At 42.9% G+C, this 22,254-nt stretch overlaps 1 protein-coding gene and 1 non-coding gene across 2 annotated transcripts in view; one reads left to right on the forward strand and one right to left on the reverse strand.

The window, feature by feature from the left end:
• KBTBD12 (kelch repeat and BTB domain containing 12) overlaps nt 1-22,254 on the forward strand; it is a 44,453-nt gene that overhangs the window by 2,986 nt on the left and 19,213 nt on the right. The window contains exons 2-3 of the mRNA XM_027098413.1: nt 2,375-2,645; nt 4,745-4,895. Of these exons, the coding sequence (XP_026954214.1) occupies nt 2,375-2,645; nt 4,745-4,895 (422 nt within the window). The remainder of the gene's footprint in view (nt 1-2,374; nt 2,646-4,744; nt 4,896-22,254) is intronic.
• Nucleotides 14,860-14,966, reverse strand: LOC113615751 (U6 spliceosomal RNA). The gene has a single exon (XR_003431121.1). It is a non-coding gene; the product is annotated as a U6 spliceosomal RNA (small nuclear RNA).

Here is a 22,254-nt window from a genome sequence, read left to right on the forward strand (position 1 = left end):
CTCAAAGTGTGTTTTCATCCCTGAAAGTCTTTCCTCTTAACTGTTTTTGAATGCCTGCTTCCCTTTTTATGCATGTGTCTAACTACACACCCCACGTTTCCTTTCTTTCCTGTCTTGAACTCACGCCGGTTCCCATCACCAACAGCTCTTCCACGTTGGTCAGAATTAGGGTAAAACTATCAGTTGCCCTCCTCACTTCTCGCAATAGTGAAACTGTCAGCAAGGCAAATAAAGAGATTATCAGAAGCACTGCTTGAGGCTTACATGAGACTCCCAGTGCTGTCTGCATAGTTAAGGTCTGACAGTACCACCCGAGGTCACTGTCTTTGGTCCACTCCTGCCACATCATCTCTGCTCCTTACCCCAATTACCTTTGCCAAGATGCTCTTCAGCGTGCCTCTACTCTGTAGTTTACACATTTCCATGCAGATATATTTCTTTTTGACTTAAAAGAGGAAGTAGATTAGCATTATAGCAGGTTGTTTCTTTTTTAAAAAAATACACCTTTCCATCTCTTTTAACTCTCGTACTTTGGTAGACAAACAGCTGAGGATGTAAGTGTTGTCTTTAAACTGTCAACCTCTGTGAACACTGAATGCTTTTGCCACTATTATTTTCTTCTTTATGTCATATCGAAATAATAAGTTTTATAGTTTCATCTGGGCATTTTCTCTCCCCATTTTTAATTCAAAATGTTAAAACAAAAATCCAATTAGCAAGTTGTCCAGCAAACATGTACTTCCCATCCTTCGTGGGATTTATTTTGTTCCTGGCCTATTTTCTTAAACCGTGCCTCAGAAAACCAAAACCCATTTTTTAGTTCCATTTATATATTCATTGTCTTTGCTTCAGTAGCCCCCACCTGTAGACACCTAATTGTCCCTTCCCCTCTAAAATCCAGAACAATTAAAAATAGTGGTGAAAATATCACCTGTGCTGCTAGGGACTTTGGTTTCCATAAGAGTTGGCCTAGAACAATGGGGAACTTCTGTAATACCATTAACTGTCACATGTCTGATGCAAAATTTGTTTCCAAACAACAAATTTTTTTTCTTATTTTCCATATTTATTCTGGTTTTTGTTTTTTGTTTTGTTTTAGTTTTGAATTCCAATTATACTTTCTGGATTTTCTAGGACAGAAATAATTTCACATATTTTATCCCACTGTCCCCATGGGTACTTTTGTCCTGGACTATGTGTCCCGATCATGATTCGAGAAAATAGACTTGCCATTGTCAACAGGCAAGACAGAAGGTGGGCACAGACTCATCCACTTGGTGACCATGTAATGCTACACACACACACACACACACACACACACACATGCACACACTCAGATAATTACTTAATGTGTTGGACTCTAGGAGGTGTTGAGAGACCATATCACCTAGTGTCCCTGCTCTTCTCCCAAGACTCTTCTCAGACCAACATAATTATTTGTGGTAGAAATTACTGAAATTACCATACCTAGTAGATTAAAACAGTTGAGAAATGCCCAGCAGACACCTACAGGTGGGTTTTTATACAGTAGCATGCTCTTGACTCTGTTCTAAGCCAGTTAGAACCACAAGAACAATCCTTAAAATTCTATATATCCTGCATCACCCCATTAGAAATCTGAATTTAAATATTTCCAGATTTTCTGCTCTAAACACATTTCTTTAATGTAGTATTAAAATGAAACTTCTAGTCAACAGAATAAGACATTTTTTATGTTTATTTTTACATATTCTCTTTTAGCAAATGACTTGCTGAAAGACTTTCCTATTTTTAGTAATTTATTTATTTTTGCTGTGTTGGGTCTTCGTTTCTGTGTGAGAGCTTTCTCTAGTTGTGGCAAGCGGGGGCCACTCCCCATCGCGGTGCGCGGGCCTCTCACCATCGCGGCCTCTCGTTGCAGAGCACAGGCTCCGGACGCGCAGGCTCAGCGGCTGTGGCTCACGGGCTCAGTTGCTCCGCAGCATGTGGGAATCCTCCCAGACCAGGGCTCGAACCCGTGTCCTCTGCATTAGCAGGCAGATTCTCAACCACTGCGCCACCAGGGAAGCCCAAGACTTTCCTATTTTTAATTTTCTTTCCCAGAATTAGGAAATGAAGGCTAGTCCCTGGATAATCTATACTTTTTCAATATATTGTTTTTTTCTAAAATTCTCTAGGTGGGTGTGGTTGACTGTTTCTGTGTACATTATATTTTGTTCAGCATTTCTTTTCCCCAAAAAACACAAACCTGTATCACTATCTTAATGGTTTTTTCTTCTCCAATTAGAAGAACCAAATCATATCGGTTTTCGTTGGAAAAGAAACAAGTGTGTTTTTTTGGCAAGTTGTTTTTATATTAAATCTAATTCTGGGTTCTCTCTCTGTTAACTTACAGGTATCATGATAGAGGAAACCAGTTTTGGGAAAAGTTATGCACAACAGAATTTCGAGAGCTCTACGCTCTGGGCACCATCCATAACGACCTCTATGTTATAGGAGGACAGATGAAAATTAAAAACCAGTATCTTATTACAAACTGTGTTGATAAGTACTCTGTAGAAAGGGACACTTGGAAAAGGGTGTCCCCCCTTCCACTACAGTTGGCGTGTCATGCTGTAGTAACAGTGAATAATAAACTTTACGTGATTGGAGGCTGGACCCCTCAGGTTAAGAAATTTCCTGTGTACCTAACTGGCATGGCTGTGCTGAGTCTGGCCGCTCTGTTGAAAAATGTTGTAGTTGTTGAATACTAAAAGAGTATGACTCACATTCCGGCAAAATGCCTTTTATGTTATAGAATATTAAATGGAAGATTTTAAAGTGTTAAAGCAGCTCAGGAGAATGAATTTTAAAGTGTTATTCATAGGCATGACTTCATTCAGTATTTGTGCTGTGTTCTTCATAACCCTTCCCATCCTTGCTGACTATGAAGGATGCTTATGCTGAGGGGTTATCTGTAAGGAGCATCTAAGTAGGAGGCGAAGAAGCTGGATCCTCATCCCACTTCTCTCTGCTTTACAGCTGTATGACCTGAGGCAAGGATTCTTAGGTCTTTTTCATATTAAAGTTCTTACTCTAAGTGGGAAACCAGAATGTTCATCCTGTGATGGCACAACCATTTCCACAAAAGTATATTGCAATTTTAACCTCTTCATGTCTTTGCTGGGCATCAGCAGATAAAGAAACCAGAGACTGTCTTGAAGCCCAGAGAAGGGGCGCAAGACAGGATGGAGAAGTCAGTGGAGTGGGACCACAGAGGCCCTTTCTCTTCTCTTTCGTGTCCCTCCGAGCGCCTTGGGGCTCTCACAGAAGCTTCACTCCAGCTGCCTTCTGCCCTGGCCAACCAGTCTTTCTAATAAAGATTAATCTTACCAGCTCATTTTCTGTCCCCATGACATAAACTAATTTTATTTTAGCCTATGTGATTTCTTCTTTCGCCAGATTCGCTTCATGATAAAACTGGTGCTTTTTAAATCATTTCATAAGCTTAAATTTTGCCTTTTATGGTATATCATACTTGTTTTAATAACAAACGTCACATTTAATACATTTTAAAATTCATGCTATGTATCAAAAAGTAGCTTAGATTTAATCACAGTTAGTAGCTGAAACCTGACAAATTATTTGTAATAAAGCTTTTTCAGAACTATTCATTTACATAGTTAATTTTGCATGAATATGCTCCAAAGAAAAGCTTTTCTTTGCTTTTTTCCACTAAAGCAAATATTAAATACTTAAATTAGAAGGAAAATTAAAACAATAAAGTCAGTATTTCCTAATATATAATGTCTTCAAACACGTCAGTATTTACTGCATAACGAAAGCTTTTGCTAGTCTGTACCGAATACGATACATTAAATTGCAAGAAAGCATGGGGTAGTGATTGCACTACAGTGATTATAACCCTGAGCTAAAACTAACTGCATACAACTTTCATAAGTATGGAAATTATTTCTCTGTTGAACACCTTCATCCAAAACAAAAAGCAAAAGACACTTAAGCATCTTTAGCTTGAAGTCATAGAAGGTCCTAACACATTGTAGACAAAAAATATTACTTCACCTCAAGTTCAGGAGTAGGAAAAGCTACATACATCTGTGTGTATTCAACTTCTACTTTCCCTAGTCATTAAAAAAAATATGTATATATATATATATATATATATATATACGTACATAAAATAAATACATAAAAATAATTGCAAATAATTTCTATTAATCCATGTATCTTTAAAATTAAATTCAGACCACTCCAATATTATGGTATAAAAATACTCTCATTACTAAAACACTCAAATGTTTTTGTAATTTTGTTCCACTTGGATTAGAAAAATATTATAAAGAAAAATGCTTTATAAATTATTAAAATTAGTTTCTCACAAATATTATTTAATCCGCCACTATAAAGCTTGGTAAAATAAAATTATACTTTAAATACTATTCAAAAAAGCTTGGTTTCGTTTTTAAGGCTTTGCAGTGCTTCATTTTTTAAAAAAAATGCTGTATGTATTGCCTCACTGCTCAGATCACATATTGTTTGCTATAACCCAACACCTTAGCCCCATTATCGTAGAATATAAATTCCTCCGATACTGACAGTGTACTTATATCCCCAAGTCATGGGATTTGGTGTGTTTGTGAGTATGACTCACTACGGTTAACCTCTATTTATCTCCTTGGCTGTCTGCTTTGATTAATTGCATTCAGGTACTCACGAAGATCTCTAAGTGGTACGTTATTATACTGGCTGTCATAATTTCACACAGATGGATCTTCCTGACGAAGAACCTGATCGATTAAGCAACAAGCTGCTGAAGTATGACCCCAGCCAAGATCTATGGACAGAGCAGGCACCCATGAAGTACTCAAAGTACCGATTCAGCACAGCTGTGGTCAACAGTGAGATTTATGTTCTGGGTAAGAAGAAGCTAAAAGAGTGTAACTCCTTTTATTTTTTCTCAGCAGTTTGCCTCAGTGAAAATGAAATATTCTCCCTTCCTCTTGCATTTCAGTTCAACTATATACACAACTAGCCCCCAATTCTCTTTTGTTTCCTAATTTCTAGAGCACAGTCAGGTAAGATTAAATGAAAGTCTATTGACTTGTTGAAAGCAAAGTTATTTTTATCCAATTTTTAAGTCGCTTGGAATGCAAGAACAGTAGTGATACATCCTTCTATACCCACCAAGTAAAATATGGTGAAAAGGCAGTAAGCCCTTGGCTGCCTTCAGCCGATGAGACGTGGGCTTTTGCAACCAACTGATTCTCTGCACTAACAGAAGAGAAAGGCAGCAGACGCAAGACGATGCCACAGATACCAGTCCTCTTTGTGTTGCCTCACCCACCAAACTTCTACAGAGGTTATTAAGTAATTTTTTACCCGAATGCATTTTTTTCTTTTCTCTGGCATGAATATGTGTGGTCCTGCACCCCCCACTAGGGACTGGTGAAAGACTGGTTTGTTCCCACTAATGTGGGTTAAAGTGACTCTGAACATCCTCTGTGTCTCCCCACCCTTCCCACTCCTTCTATTAAGTCCTTTGCTCGTCTAATCCCCGTCCCACTCCCTAACGTCACCCTCTGTCACCTCGCTTCCCACCCCTCCATCACTTTCCCACGAGTATGGGAAGAAAGAGGTTGAGACAGGAGGCTGAGTGGACTGGTAAAATGATGGCGATGCCAATTCTTTATTTCGTCCCATCTGCATTGATGCCTAACTGGCAAAAACAACACGGGGAAGATGCTGGGTAACAAAAAGATGGCCAAAAAAAGAAATATGGGCTGAAAGCAACCCAAGCACTTGAGCAGCATTTTTTTTTTTAAACTAAAGGGAAGCCGTTATCTCTTGGCTGCCTGCACAGCCTGAAGCAAATAATTAACGCACTCAAACATTAATAGTTCTATGATTTTAAGAACAAGAACATTATGCAACATAATTTATGACTGCCTCAGTTATGAGGCTCACTTGTGATTATAACTGAGTTTTTCCTCTGGGTATATATTCGTTACTTTCGTTATAACCTTATGCAGTGTCATAGGCCCAGTAGAGATAACATCTAAACTAGGATCGATTACGTGGGATGGAGGTATAACTCAGGAGTGAAGTGCTGATCCACTTATTATATTAAAGTCGGAGGCAGTCAAAAGTGGGAAAAAATGATGTGTCAATTGAAGCAAAATGAGATTCCCCCACTGTGGAGCCACAACTAGGCTAAATGTGGAATACAACTGATAGTGTCATCTTTTTGTAAATTGCCTGGAAAGGACACCCAAGACACCCTTTGGAGCTCACGCTTCACAGCATGAACAAACGTCCACTGAGTGAATGGAAGGGAGTAGATTTTTAGAGGACCTGTAAGATGTGGGTAAGAGAAATAGAGGAAAGAGCGTGCTCCAAGAAAGGAGGCGCTGGGGAAGGGTGGGGAGTACAGTAGAAAGAAAGGCAGAAGCAGAGGTTCGGAGGTGAGAAGGAGATGCTAGGAGTAGAGGATGCGAGAAGGATGAGTGAATGAGCCCACAAGAGCAGGGACGGGTGGGGCTGAGAGTTGGACACGTGCATGGGAGCAGCTTACAACGGCTGGTGGATGAAGAATTAGGAGAACAAGAGGGAGCAGTGAGAAAGTGCACAGAAACATGATGAGAGAATGTCTGAGGAAGGTTGCCAAGGTCAGGATATAAGGAACGCGTCAAAGGTGAGAAGAAAATGTCAGTGGGGACATCAGTTAGAAAGTCTTTTGCAGCAGCATCAAATATAGTTTCTGGATATTCAGGGCTGGGGACCAGACTCACAGTCTCTCAAATAATTTTACCATCTTGGCAGATTGAATCCAAAAGCTTCCAGTTTCCCAACGTTTGCTACTTAACTCCCAAGTATATGTATAAAGCTTTTAAATGGAATGAATTTCAGTTGTTTAGGTATTTTTGTGGTACATTTAGTTCAGATTTAATTGTTCATTGCAAATATAATTGGAATGTGGGCAAATATCATACAGAGCCCTAAAACCTTCTCGATGACTCACACAGGTACCATGCACTCATGTGTTAACTGTCTTAGCAAAAGCCCTGTCTGCTTTCGGGAATCTCTATGTGTCCCACTGTGATTGGAGTCACTGCCAACTAGCACAGCAATGAGCCCTCTCCCTAATACCTGTGCTGGACTTAATTCCTTATGATCTCCTAGATAGTCTACAGGCCACCCCAAAAGAGCAACCACGGAAATCTTCTTCACCATGGAGGGAGCAGGACCAAGGGGGGAAGGCACCAGACCCTGACTCCATCATTTACTACCTGGTATGGCCCTAGTCTAGTAAATCTTTTTTTTTTTTGGGGGGGGGGGGTAATATCAAAATTTGAATGCCTGCCTCTTAGAGATATGATTAAATAAAATAATGTATGTAAAATCCCTACAGTACAAGTATTCAGATATTATAACTAAAGTTCTTTGAGCCCTTCGTGTTACAGACAGTTTGCTTAATTCTTTACATAAAAAGTTTCATTTAATGATCATAAAAAACTGAAAGTATTAACTCTCTCTGTATGGCCGACTAGATATCTAGACTGATCCTCCCACTGAAAATACCAAAAAATGTTAGGTGAAACGTGTTTAAAATCCCCTGAACTAAGAACTGTTATGGCAGTAAACACTCAGCGGGCCAGAATCTAAGTGAAAGCAGGAGACTTCTAGCAATGGAGAAGTGAGAAGGGAGACATCCCCTCCCCAAAAAGCAACTATAAAGACAGATAAATTTGTCAAAAACAACAATTTCAGATCTCTGGAAATCAACCAAAGATAAACAACAATTTGAGAAGAGCTTAATTTCTCGAAACTGCTGAACTTGAAGTCAGTCTTCAGAGAGCCTGTGACATCCTGGCCTGAGACTGCCCCGACTTGCAGCCCAGAGCATTCAGCGTGGTAGTTCTACTGGAGTTGGGACTAGCTGTGAATCCTAGCAGCTTTGTTTGCCAAAGGGGTCTGATATGTTTGGGAGCAGAGGGTGGAAAACCCACACTCAGAGTGGCAAATGGAAAAAGCCTGCAGCTCTCCTAAGCTTGAGCTTTTAGTCCTGGTTGGGACAGCAGCAGATAAGAAAACTAGCCGGAAATGTAACAGAGATCTTCTAGGGAAATCCTAGAATAAGAGCAGATTTGAGAAGTCTGAAGAAAGAATCTGTGAACTTGAAATAGATCAATAGAAATTATATAATCTGAAGAAGAGAGGGGAAAAAAATTGAAGAAAAATTAGCAGAGCCTCAGAGACATATGGAATAACATGAAAGCTACCAATATAGGTATAATGGGGATCCTGAAAGGAGAGAGGCAAGGGGCAGGAAATCTCTTTTCAAATGAATATTTGTCAAAAACTTCTCAAACTTGATGGAAAAACATTAATCTACAGTTCCAAGAAGCTCATCAAATCCCAAGTAAGATAACGTCACAGAGATCCTCACCATAACACATCATAGACAAAATACTGAAAGACAGAAAATCCTTTTTTTAAAATTAATTAATGAATTTATGTTTGTCTGCATTGGGTCTTTGTTGCTGCGCACAGGCCTTCTCTAGTTGTGGCGAACGGGGGCTACTCTTTTTTGCGGTACGCGGGCCTCTCACTGTTGTGGCCTCTCCTGTTGCGGAGCACAGGCTCCGGACGCGCAGGCTCAGCAGCCATGGCTCACGGGCCCAGCCGCTCCGCGGCATGCGGGATCTTCCTGGACCGGGGCACAAACCCGTCTCCCCTGCATCGGCAGGCGGACTCTCAACCACTGCGCCACCAGGGAAGCCTCGGGGGCTACTCTTTGTTGCGTTGTACAGGCTTCTCATTGTGGTGGTTTCCCTTGTTGTGGAGCATGGACTCCAGGCGCACGGGCTTCAGTAGTTGTGGCTCGCAGGCTCTAGAGCGCAGGCTCAGTAGTTGTGGTGCACAGGCTCAGTTGCTCCACGGCATGTGGAACCTTCTTGGACCAGGGATCAAACCCATGTCCCCTGCATTGGCAGGCGGATTCTTAACCACTGTGCCACCAGGGAAGTCCCCAGAAAATTCTTAAAAGCAGCAAGAAAAGAATGACGTCACATAGAGGGGAACAACAATACACTCAGCCAGTGACTTATCAGAAATAGTGGAGGCAAGAAGGCAGTAGAGGGCTTCCTTGGTGGCACAGTGGTTAAGAATCCGCCTGCCAATGCAGAGCACATGGGTTCGATCCCTGGTCCGGGAAGATCCCACATCCTGCGGAGCAACGAAGCCCATGCGCCACAACTACTGAGCCTGCACTCCAGAGCCCGTGAGCCACAACTACTGAAGCCTGCGTGCCTAGAGCCCGTGCTCCGCAACAAGAGAAGCCACCGCAATGAGTAGCCCCCTCTCGGCACAACTAGAGAAAGCCCGTGCACAGCAACGAAGACCCAACACAGCCAAAAATAATTAGTTAATTTTAAAAAAAGAAACAATTAGCAACTGAGTCTAACAACATAAAAAATGATTATGTCATCCAAAATTCTTAATAAAAAAATGAAAGAACTGAATCCAGCAACATAAAATATTATTATATATAATATTATGACCAAGTGGAATTTATCCCAGGAGTGCAGGAATGCAAGGTGGCTTTAATTTTAAAAACTCAATTAATATAGTAAACCATATTAATATAGAACAAAAACCAAATGATCATCTAATAGATGTAGAAAAAGCATTTGACTTGAAATTATTTACAAAACAGAAACGTCACAGACTTAGAGAACGAACTCATGGTTACCAGGGGGGAAGGGGGAGGGGGAGGGATAGTTAGGGAGTTTGGGATTGACAGGTACACCCTGCTATATTTAAAATGGATAACCAAGAAGGACCTACTATATAGCACAGGGAACTCTGCTCAACATAATGTAACAACCTAAATGGAAAAAGAATTTGAAAAAGAACAGATATCGTATATGTATAACTGAAGCACTCTGCTGTACACCTGAAACTAACACAACATTGTTAATCAACTGTACTCCAATATAAAATAAATATTTTTAAAAAAGAAAAAGCCTTTAACAAAATCCAACCCCCTATCATAATAAAAATTCTCAACAAATTAGGACTAGAAGGGAATTTCCTCAACTTATTAAAAGGTACCTATGAAAAGACTACAGCTATGGTACGTAGTGGTGAAAGACAGCTCTTATTTCTAAGATCAGGAACAACTGACAGGTGCCTGTTCTTGCTGCTTCTATTAACATTGAAACAGAGGTTTTAGCCAGTGCAATAAGGCAATAAAAAGAAATTAAGCCATACAGATTGGAAAGGAAGAGTTTAATAGTCTCTATTCACAAATCATATAATCCTACACGTAGAAAATTCTAAGAAAGCTACAAGAAAAGAAAGAGAGAGAGAGGGAGAGGGAGAGAAAGGAAGGAACTCAAAGAAAGAAAGCAAAAAAGAAAGAATACTAGAACTAATCATTAATTTTAGCCAAAGTCACAGGATACAAACTCAGCATACAAAATTAATTGTGGGATTTCCCTGGTGGCACAGTGCTTAAGATTCCGTGCTCCCAATGCAGGGGTCCCGGGTGTGATCCCTGGCCAGGGAAGTAGATCCCACATGCATGCCACAACTGAGGAGCCCACATGCCACAACTAAGGAGGAGGCAAGCTGCAACTAAGGAGCCCACGAGCCACAACTAAGACCTGGTGCAACCAAATAAATAAATAAAATTTTAAAATTTATTTGTATTTATATGTGCTAGCAATGAACATTCCAAAAATGAAACTGGAAAAACAATACTTCCCAATAACATCGAAATGAGTAAGATATGTATGAATAAATTCAACCCAAAAAGTGTGAGAATCATACACAGAAAACTATAAAACACTCCCAAGAGAGTTAAAAAAGAGCTACATAGGGGACTTCCCTGGTGGTCCAGTAGTTAAAAATCCAATGGTTAAGAATCCAATGCAAGGGATGTGGTTTCTATGCCTGTTTGGGGAACTAAGATCCCACACGCCGCGGGGCAACTAAGCCCGCACACGCCACAACTACTGAGCCTGTGCGCTCTGGTGCCCGCGCACCTCAACTAGAGAAGCCCGCATGCTGCAACAAAGATCCCCTGTGCCACAACTAAGAGGCGATGCAGCCAAATAAATAAACAAATTAATTAATTTTAAAAAGTGGTTCCTTCTGCATTTGTTTGAAAAAAATAAAAATAAATTAAAAAGAGCTAAATATATAGAGACATATTGCCTGTGTATGGATTTGAAGACTCAATATTGTTAAGATAGCAATATTCCCCAAATTGATCTATAGATTCATTGTTTTTTAAAGTTGACAAGCTGGTCCTAAAATTATGTGTAAATGCAAGGAACCTAGAATAGCCAAAACAATTGTGAAAAAGAAGAAAGTTTGAGGACTTATTTAACCCATTTTTAAAACCTAGAGTTACAGTAATCGAGCTATAGTGGTATAAAACCAATGGCAGACATATATATCAATGGAACAGAAATAAGAGTTCAGTAATAAATTTTTACATTTTTACTCAGTTGATTTTTGACAAAGGTGTCAGGGCAATTTCAGTGGGGAAAGATGAACTTTCCATCAAATGTGTTCAGCCCACTACCTCACACCACAGCAAAAAAAAAGGAACAATACTGTATCGTGCACTTAAAATTTTGTTAAGACGGTAAATCTCATGTTAAGGTTTTTTACCACAATGAAAAAATTTTTTTAAATTAAAATTACAAAGCATGCTGTTAAGGTTAAGAAAGATGTAAAGGGGTGGGGGAAACACACATATTGAGGAGAGAAAATATAGTGTAGAAATTCAAAATTATACATTGAAAGAAGTAGGAAGAAGGAGGTAGCAAGAGCCCTGGGCTCGAGGGGAGAAGAAGCATCGAGAGACTCCTGAGTGAAAACAGTTATTTAGGAGCTGAGTGAAAATGAGGAGCGGTCTTCTCAGAATTGAAGGGAGAAAAAATTCAGGGGAAAGTAAGTCTTTTAAAATAACAGGTACAATTCAATTGAGTAACATGGGTGTCAGAGAGACTAATACTTTCCATCAGAGAGATACTGTGTTTTCTTATCATACTGCAGTTTGATTCAACGAATACCTGTTGGGGAATAAGATGTGTCAGACCCTGGGCTGAGTGTTGAGGACCCAGGGATGGGAGACACACACTGAGCCCAGAAGGAGTGATGGCCTAGGACAAGGTACAGACAGATAACCGTGCATACACAGGGCTAAGTGCACACCTATGTGGACATATGGTAACACCTATGCAGACGGTAACTAACTCACACCACAGGTAGGAATTAGTCAAATGAAGAAAAAGGAGAATGATACACTTGGCACCAGGAACAGGATGAGTCCAAATGTGGCAGAGAAAGATTACATGGAGTTACTTTAATGCTCTAATATCTCACTTCCCCAGTGAATATGAATTTGGTCTGTTTCTCAATTAAATGCTGACTACTGGCTGCTGTTAAAGGATAAGACCACTGCTCAGTATCTGAAATCAAAAGCGCTGACGTTATTGCTCACCTACGTGCAGGAGGGTTAGCTGGTCAGAGACCTTCTCATTGGGCAAAGCAGATGGATAATCATAAGATTGTGGGCAGGAGTTTGTTTTGGACTAGTGTTGTCACAAAGGTGGGAGTGGGGTGTTGTCAACCTTAGACGTGTGGTTTGTGTTCGTTGCAGAGGCAGGAGTGTCAAGTCTGCCTCGGCAGAGGGGTCAGAGATGAGTCAGCTTCTGACTGGCTGTCTTTAGGGGCAAGGCTCCATCTAACCAGCTGCTCCAGAGTCAAGTTCACTGAAGCAGGTTGTCACCGACTGATTAATCAGGTTGAAAACCAGTTCTGATGTTGGCTTGTAACAATACCTGTAGTAAAAATCGTTTTTTCTTAGGGGTGCGGACCTTTTATATTTTCTCACTCTCCCCTTTGGCCTTCTATCAGCCAAAGCAAAAGGAGAGACCGTGAGTGTGATCCAGATGTCCTCCACTGTGCTTGTTTCTCCTTGAAGACAAGATTTTATCTGTGGGTCTGATTTTCAGTTTGCATGTCCATCAGCATAAGTCCATTCTGGTTTTGTCTCTAAGTCATTTGTTGGAACATTTGTTAGGACAGTGGCTCTGTAGATTTAAGACTCTGGATAAACAAACCAAGCTGTGCAACATACGAGCGTAACAGATTACTACACGGAGGAGGCGGAGGACACTCTCAAGGCACCATCTGGATTTTTCCAGGTCCGACCATGAAAACACGTCCCAACAACTGCCTGAGTCTTCCTTGATAGTCTTCCTTGATAATCCCCTTTTCTTTTTGCGTGGATAGAAATTGTTGTACCTCATCTGTGGCGTTGATCCAGGTACAAAATGAAGTGTCAGCAATGGCACAGACTCCCCTTGGTTAGCAACCGAAAAATCCAAGGCTTTGCTGATTTCCATAACTATCTGGGCAAAGGAATTTTAACTGTTTGGTTTACTCTTTTCTACATCAGCCAAAGCGGCGGACAAATTGTTGAGGACCCCCTGAGTTGAAGAGCAGCCATGCATGGGACGGTTAGCCTCAGGATTCTACTCCACCAGTGTTCGCCCTGTCCTTTCAGGCTCTGTTAGAGGATGTAAACCCCTGAGGGTATTGGGACATGGACACTGAAACACAGTGTCTAACTAATAGGCTGATAGGACAACTGGTCCTGGTCCTGGACTGGTACCCAGCGCCTGGCTCACACACAGGAAGAAAGAAGCAGGGGGCTGCATTAGAGATGTGATCAGCCTCAGTGGAGCCATAGGTAGACTGTCTTTAGGGCTCGTGGTAAACTGTCACTATTACATCCCAAGAAAACTGTAATCCCTTTGTGTCAGTGCAAGGACATTGTTTTTCATTTTCGTATTGTATCATTATTGGTAACATTCGTGTAGCCTATCTCTGTATCATACTTCCAATTAGCTGCACAAGCGACAGTTTGGGAGAGCCAAGTAACAGAGTTACAATGGTCATCGTCCCTCAGTAAGACAATAGAGAGAAAAATATCATCAGAGACATAAAGAATAAAAATACACAAAAAAGGGCTTCCCTGGTAGCGCAGTGGTTAAGAATCCACCTGCCAATGCAGGGGACACAGGTTTGAGTCCTGGTCCGGGAAGATCCCACGTGCCGCGGAGCAACTAAGCCCATGCGCCATGGCCGCTAAGCCTGCGCACCACAACTACTGAGCCTGCATGCCACAACTACTGAGCCCACGTGCCACAACTACTGAAGCCCGCGCGCCTAGAGCCCATGCTCCACAACAAACAGAAGCCACCGCAATGAGAAGCCCGCGCACCGCAACAAAGAGTTGCCCCTGCTCACCGCAACTAGAGAAAGCCCGCACAGCAATGAAGACCCAATGCAGCCAAAATACAAAAAAAAAAACTTTTGAGTTAATTCCATCTATACAAAGATTTCCCAGGTGTCTTCTTTGCTTAAAATAAAGTAAAGGTCCTCCTGCAGACAAATCCTATCCCTGCAACTTATTATCACCCCATGATTTTTTTTTTTTTTTTTTTGCGGGGTTCGGGGCTCTCACTGTTGTGGCCTCTCCCGTTGCGGAGCACAGGCTCCGGACGTGCAGGCTCAGCGGCCATGGCTCACGGGCCCAGCCGCTCCGCGGCATGTGGGATCTTCCCGGACCGGGGCATGAACCCGTCTCCCCTGCATCGTCAGGCGGACTCTCAACCACTGCGCCACCAGGGAAGCCCACACCCCATGATTTTAAGCAAGTTGGGTCACTTCTCTGAGGCTGTTTACTTTTTTTTTTTTCAAAGGTGTTTGGCTGATGGGACCATCATTTCTTTTTTGTTTTTTTAACTTTATTGGAGTATAATTGCTTTCTGCTTTGTAACAAAGTGAATCAGCTATAAAAATATGGAATGCCTCACAAATATGTGTGTCATCCTCGCGCAGGGGCAATGCTAATCTTCTCTGTATCGTTCCAATTTTAGTATCTGTGCTGCCGAGGCGAGTGCTGAGTCTGTTTTCTTCATTCATGAAATGAGGATGCTAATAACTGTTGTGACACTTGAGAGAGATGGATACTGTGCCAGGCATTTAAGTGCTCGATAAATGATAATGATAGGGATTATTATTACTGAAATAAGTGGCAAGGGGTCCTTTTTCACTCTAGTGCCCTAATAATGCTCAAAATCTTCCTTTAGTAGCCTGCAGTATTCCAGCTCCACCCTCAACAGGTCTCTGTGCTGGCCGTGCAGCCTACTGAGGGGCCGTCCTTGTGCTGGGGTCACCCTGTCCTCATGCATTTGGAGTCTAAGGACTGTCTCTTTCTACTCTCTTCGCTTCCCCTCCTTGCAAACACACACAATGGCCCAGTGCACATTCACACAGCCTGCACTTCTGCGTGGGGAGGGACTCTTAAAATATTGCCTAGGGTGTGTTCTTCCTTGGGAACTAAAGGTGAACCCGTCAGACTGCTGGACCCTCTGGCTAATGCTGACCCTAATTTAATTTGAGTTGCAAAGATTTAAGAATGTTGGCCTCAGTTAAAATCTGCGCTAAATTTTCATTGTGGAAATGCTTGTTTTTGAAAACCATGTCATCACAGATACCATGAGTAATCTGAATTTAGATGAAAATGATTTCTGGAATTATGGCAAACTAGCAAGGGGTGTATTAGTCAGCTATTGGATGGTTTTTCCTGGAAAACTATATATTTCCTTCTTCAAAATGCAGAAAAAGATATGCCTAGATCGTTTGCTTAAAGTGGTTCTATTGCTCATGCAGTTACGTGTGCACTTTACCAGCTTCCCCACGCTGCAGTTGGCTCTTCTGGCGGGTAACTTTCTGGAAAGCTTAAAATAATTTGAAGAGTCTATATGAGCCTTATGAATAAATGAGGCCCTTACTAAAAACCCAGGTATTTAAAATGGGCTGGTTTCCATTTTGACTTTTTTCTGAGAGTTTTCTCGGGTAGCCCTTTCTCAGGAGAGCAGGAAAGAGTGGGGCTGTGTCTTGATGACAGAACCCTTTGAAATCCTCTGGTAGTAGACCGAGGAGAAGGGTGCTGCTCAAGGTCATGCATTTTAAGATGCTTTGTGTTTCAAGGAAGATCTTTTGTCATTTGTACCATGAGAGCTCATTATGAGACAAACTACTTTAATCCAAAATATATCTTAATCTTCTAAAACAAGTTCTTTAAAAAGATAGTCCAAAAAATTTTAGGTTAATATATCCTATTGCTATGAGAAAACGTTAACTCCTCGTTTTGAAGGCTTTCAATCCTACTTTTATGAAGAATCAAGTAGGAAACGAATTAGATGCAGACTCTTACTAGTAAAGTTTTGAGAAACATAGAACCTTCTGGGCTCCACCTCATCAAACCCAATTGTGAGCTCTTGTTGATGCTCTGTTATGAAAATACCGATTTGAATATGGTACCGGGGTTCTCTCTTTGAAAAATGTTTCTGTGAGATAAAACTTCAGCTCTCATAGTATTAGTTACACTTTTGAATATATTATGCTTGCTTCTGAAATGACAATGTACATTCGTAAATATACTTGGCGTTTCCATCAAGTGTGGGTTTTTTTAAAAACCTTTTTTTTAAAAATTTCATTTAATTTTATTTTTTAAAAAATAAATCTATGGGCTTCTCTGGTGGCACAGTGGTCGAGAGTCCGCCTGCCGATGCAGGGGACACGGGTTCGTGCCCCGGTCCGGGAAGATCCCACGTGACGTGGAGCGGCGGGGCCCGTGAGCCATGGCCGCTGAGCCTGCGCGTCTGGAGCCTGTGCTCCGCAACGGGAGAGGCCACAACAGTGAGAGGCCCGCGTACCGCAAAAATAAATAAATAAATAAATAAATAATAAAAATTTATTTATTTTTGGCTGCATTGGGTCTTTGTTTCTGCGCGCAGGCTTTCTCTAGTTGCGGTGAGCGGGGGCTACTCTTCGTTGCGGTGCGTAGGCTTCTCATTGTGGTGGCTTCTCTTGTTGCAGAGCACGGGCTCTAGGCACGCGGGCTTCAGTAGTTGTGGCTCACGGGCTCTAGAGCACAGGCTCGGTAGTAGTGGTACACGGGTTTAGTCGCTCCACGGCATGTGGGATCCTCCCGGACCAGGGATCGAACCTGTATCCCCTGCATTGGCAGGTGGATTCTTAACCACTGTGCCACCAGGGAAGCCCCCCCATCAAGTGTTTTAAAAAAGTCAAATTGTATTCAGAAGTTGCTTTAGTTTGACAGGTCAGGCGAAGTCAAATATAGAAAGTGAGCACCGGAATCTATTTGTGGAAACATTTAGACCTTTCTCAGGCTGGCCCCAGCCGGCCTCTGCAGCCACATCCCTCCCAGCCCCAGCCTTGGGCTCTGAGGGTCATTCCTGAACAAGCCTCCCTTCTGCACTTTGTTTACGCTCTTCCCTCTGCTTTTAAGCCTCTGCCTCTGGACAACGCATCCTTCAGGGTCTGGCAGAAACGCCATCTCCTCGAGGTGGTTTGTGTGAATTAGTGGCACTGTTCTTGGCAAGGCTGCTCTGCCTCTGCCCGTGGCCCTCCCCATGCTCCTGGGACCATCGAGGGGCAGACACCCTGCCTCCCTCTTGTCTGTGTCTCTTCTGACAGCTGCCAGGCCTGCTCCATGTGATGGATGCTTACAAACGTCAGGTGACTGAATTGACCTTTCTATCCTGCTCTTCCATCAAGGCAAAAGCCTCAAAAATCATCAGAGTTACAGGCCTTGTGGAGAATTTTTTAAAGCAGGGAGTTTTCACTTCCCTGTCCGAGGAGCCAGCTAATAGCAAGTCTCCCCACGCGGCTACGGGTGTTGTTTTCTCCATCGGACAGCACTTTGCCCCCGCGCACCACGAGGGGGGTTACACAGAGGGTTCCGGTTACTGCAGTAAATGCGTGTCAGAGATCAGTCTAGAGGTGAATTATGCTGTGAGATACAAGGACCAAGTTTCATCATGGTTAAGGTTTTTCCTTTTTCTTTCTTTTGATAAATTTCTGGAGACTTCCCTGGTGGTGCAGTGGTGAAGATTCTGCGCTCCCAATGCAGGGGGCCCAGGTTGGATCCCTGGTCAGGGAACTAGATCCCACATGCTGCACCTAAGAGTTCACATGCCACAGCTAAGGAGCCTGCCGGCCGCAACTATGACTCTGTGCAACCAAATAAATAAATATTAAAAAATAAATACATAAAATTCCAAACAGTTTTTTAATAAATATAAGTTTGCCTCAGATCACCCAGGCTGTTCATTAAAATGGCAGATTCCTGGCTCTCACCCTTGGCCAATTCTGGGCTAGTGGGTCTGAAGTGGGACCTGGGGATCTGAGCTGTGGGAAGCGTCAGGCGATTCTGGTGGGAATGCCCACAGGACTGCACGTTGAGAAACACTGATACTGTGAGGAAAGGAAGAGGTGACGTCATGTTAATGGAGGTTTTATACGCTCAAAATATTGACTAAGCCTATGTATGGAACATAATCGGGCCCTGAGCTGGCTTTTAGGAGAGACCCAGAGATGAATGAGGGAAGGTGTCTTCCCTTGGACAGCACGTGTGTTCCAGGAAGCTAGGTCAGGCCATTGGTCAGAGCATCCTGCACTCACAGGTCATCAGAGCAGGCTGTTGGGTACATTCTGAACTCATTCCAAGAGCGTTCTGGGCTTAGAGACATACTTCTTAAGCTCAGGTTGAACAAGGAAAGAAATGTACTTTTTCAACGGCCAAAGAAGTTCTCCAGGGAACGCCAGTGTCTGTTTATTCTGAGCAAAGACTTGGATTTGAACTGCACCGAATGACTCACCATGTTTTTGACGTCAGTGTCCATGAAATGTATCTGCAGTTCACCCTGTGAAGGAGCTTCACCTTGATTATCTGGCCCCCTCAGTGGGGAACCCAGAACTAAGTACTCTCGGAGGCCAAAGTTTGCCTATGGCTCTCAAACCACAACTTAGCTTTAGTCATTTTCATCGCTGACATCCTACAAATTCACAAAGAGTGGACAGTTCCACATTTCATTGTGACAAGTAGTGAGAAATTGCACTCTATTCGATCAATGTATAATTACAATGCTGTATTATAATGGTTTCATATTTGTCTTTGATTTCTCAGTAGACTGTGTCTTATGGAAGAAAAAACACCTTAAACTTGTTATTCTCTAACACGTAGTACGGATATGAAGTGGATAGCCAAAGTATGCTTACAGATTGCTTAAAACTAACTAGAAGTTTAAAGTGTTTTTGATGCTGAAATGAGAGAATGTTCGGAAGCTTCTACAGTGTGAAAACCCCTGATGGACAGAGATAATAATGTTACTGAGAATAGATGAGAAATGTCTTAGGAGGATGTTGTCCAGGCCTCTGACTTGTTGTTTATGTTTGCAGAAAAGCTTAAGAGAACACAGCCAAAGCCCTGTGCTACTACATGTTTTATGCTTTGCTTTTATGAAAAGAGGTAAATTGCTAAAAGCCACACCGATAGCAAGAATTTTGTTCAACAGGGCTTCCCTGGTGGCGCAGTGGTTGGGAGTCTGCCTGCTGATGCAGGGGACACGGGTTCGTGCCCCGGTCCGGGAGGATCCCACATGCCGCAGAGCGGCTGGGCCCGTGAGCCACAGCCACTGAGCCTGCGCATCCGGAGCCTGTGCTCCGCGGCGGGAGAGGCCACAACAGTGAGAGGCCCGTGTACCGCAAAAAAAAAAAAAAAAGAAAAAAAGAATTTTGTTCAACAAAGCAAATCTTAGGTATGTCTTCATGTAGCCTAGTGTATAGAACCATCTATGTCCACAGTATATTGTGAAAACAGATCATATTGTTACTTCTGAATCCTTAAGAAAACGTTAAATCTGAAATCATCAATTCACTACGGCGGGGAATAACGTAATATATGTTTTAAAACAGCATGAAGACTTGAAATGGAAAAACTTTGATGTTTTGAAGAAGATATCAATTATTTTAAAATCCTGTCATTTTGAGTAAAATGTATTATCTTCAACTACTTTATCCATTTATACATGTGATCATTTTTTTTAATTACTCCCTTCCTTTACCTGTTCTTGGGTAAATATAGAAATGAGCACAAATTATCACTTTCTGTAAATCATTTTACTTACACAAAAGATAAACATACCAAAGACTTATTAAGATCTTCTTTTTTTTTTTGGCCGTGCCATGCAGCTTGTGGGATCTTAGTTCCCCGACCCGGGATCAAACCTGGGCCCCGGTAGTGAAAGCACCAGAGTCCTAAGCACTGGACCGCCAGGGAAGTCTCAAGACCTTTTTTCTATAGCAGTTATTCTGCCTCCTTTAGAAGAAAGGCTGTCAAGCCTCCTTTAGAAGAAACTCAGGGCAGAATGATGCATACTTCGCCTTCATACTTTACATCTTGTGTGTCTACATTTCCAAGGTGTGGAATATATTTGATTAATGGTTCTTTGCAGGGTCACTTGAGAGAAGTACTAGTATAAACTTGGCCTGTGTCCTGTTAGGTTATGTCCAGCCCAAGTTAAGGGAGGTTAGTGATGGTTCAGGCAGGCAGACCTGGGGGGGAAATGAGCCCAACAACAGACAGCAACAATTTCTCTCCATATCTGGACTGAGAGTCCTATATCCTTAAGAAGGTAATATTTATTATCTGACAGGAAGTGAGTTTTCAGCTGTTTGGACTCAGCGCTTGACACATTCCGGAAAGCTAGTCATCACTTTTTGTTTTGACAAAAGAGCATAAGAAGAAAAAAAAAGTACCCGGGATGCAGGTGAGAAGCTGGGCCATTCACGCGCTCAGTTATTTTTTCTTGACTGTCTGCCCCGGATGAAAAGCGTGGGGCATACAGATGTGAATTAGACATTCTTCTGCCCTCCAGTGACTTACAGCCTAATCAAACAGGGAAACGCGCACAGAGATAAGTCAGAGCAGCACTATTTATAGGAATCTTGATCTCTGTTCAGAGGGCAGCAGAGGCTCGAGGAGGGAATGGCCGCTTGCAGAGATACGAAGGCTTTCCTAGGGGTGGCTACTGAGCTGAGCCTTGAAAGAGGAGTTTGTCACGTTGGGGAGGAGAGGCCAGTCCAGGCAGAGACCAGCCTAAGAGAAGGCCTGGAGATGAATAACCTCACTGCTTGGGGAACTGCAGGCAGCTGGGAGAGCCTGGAGCACAGGGTGCTGGGGATGCGGGGCGGGGGGCGATGGGAGGGGAAGGAAGGTGAGCACGGCGCAGTGCGGTGTCCAGTCGTCCAAGCTCTGTACACCTACGGGGGAGGGACAGGCCTGAGATGTCTGAGGGGTCCTGTCGGCAGAACTGGGTGACAAGCAGGCGTGGGGACAGTGACATTAGTCTGAACTTGTGGCATCTGCACTCGGGCTCCCAACCACGACCCCGGGCTCTCCCTCCCCCACTGTGGGCTCAGCTTTTGGACCTGCAGGACAGGCTGGGGAAGTGGGATTGGCAAGAAAGAAGGAAAAGATGAGCCCAGGATTGGAAAGAACTGATGGGCGAGGCGCGTTGAAATCCGAGGCCCAGGGCTGGGCCGGACGGAAGCCCAGGGGTCATCTGGAATCAGCCACAGATGGGACAGTGATTCTGTAATTGCAGCTTATTTGGCACCCAAGGCTCAGTGCCAGAACTTTCTGGTCAACCGTCTACACTTCCTCTTGGAAATGATAAGACATTTCAAGCACTTGAGTTTCCCTCCAAAACCAAGCAAATCCAGGCTCTAGCCAGTGCAACTTGGTCTGCCCTTTCAGCTCTTTTATTTGATTTTCCTGGTCGTCTGTTTTGAGGAGCGAACAGAATGCAGATGGACGTTTTCTTAGCAAGAAAAGGCTGGCGAAGGGCAGGGAGGGGTTAGTGGGTGAAAAGGGTGTGCGCACACGAGAGAGCACCACCACCCGTGTCCTGTGAGCCCAACACACTTAGACAGGCCTATGGCGTGACCCGGAAGTTTGTAAAAGGCAGATGAGCCTACTTTCCACCCTGTCCTGAAGGGCTTTTTTTCTGAAAATACCCAAGAGAGCCCTAAGAAGGGACAAGAAGCTAGATCATGTCTTCTAGCGCTTTAGGCTCCAAATCTGGAGCTCCGAAATGAGTGAAGAAGAAAACCAGAGAGCAGACAACCAGGGTGGGAAGGACATTGTCGCGAGCATTATATTAGCGTGACTGTCTCCTATGCTGCCACCTGACAGCTCCTACCCCTCTCGAATGTTTGACCAGTGCATTACTCTGATCCATCGTGTCAGCGAAACTTTCTCCCCACCTGAAGGCTCAGCTTATTTCTCAGCCCTTCAGCCTCTGACTTGCTCTATCC

This window comes from Aethalodelphis obliquidens, unplaced genomic scaffold (genome assembly GCF_003676395.1).
Source record: "Aethalodelphis obliquidens isolate GAN/ISIS:26980383/991018 unplaced genomic scaffold, ASM367639v1 scaffold123, whole genome shotgun sequence".
Classification (NCBI taxonomy): Eukaryota; Metazoa; Chordata; class Mammalia; order Artiodactyla; family Delphinidae; genus Aethalodelphis; species Aethalodelphis obliquidens.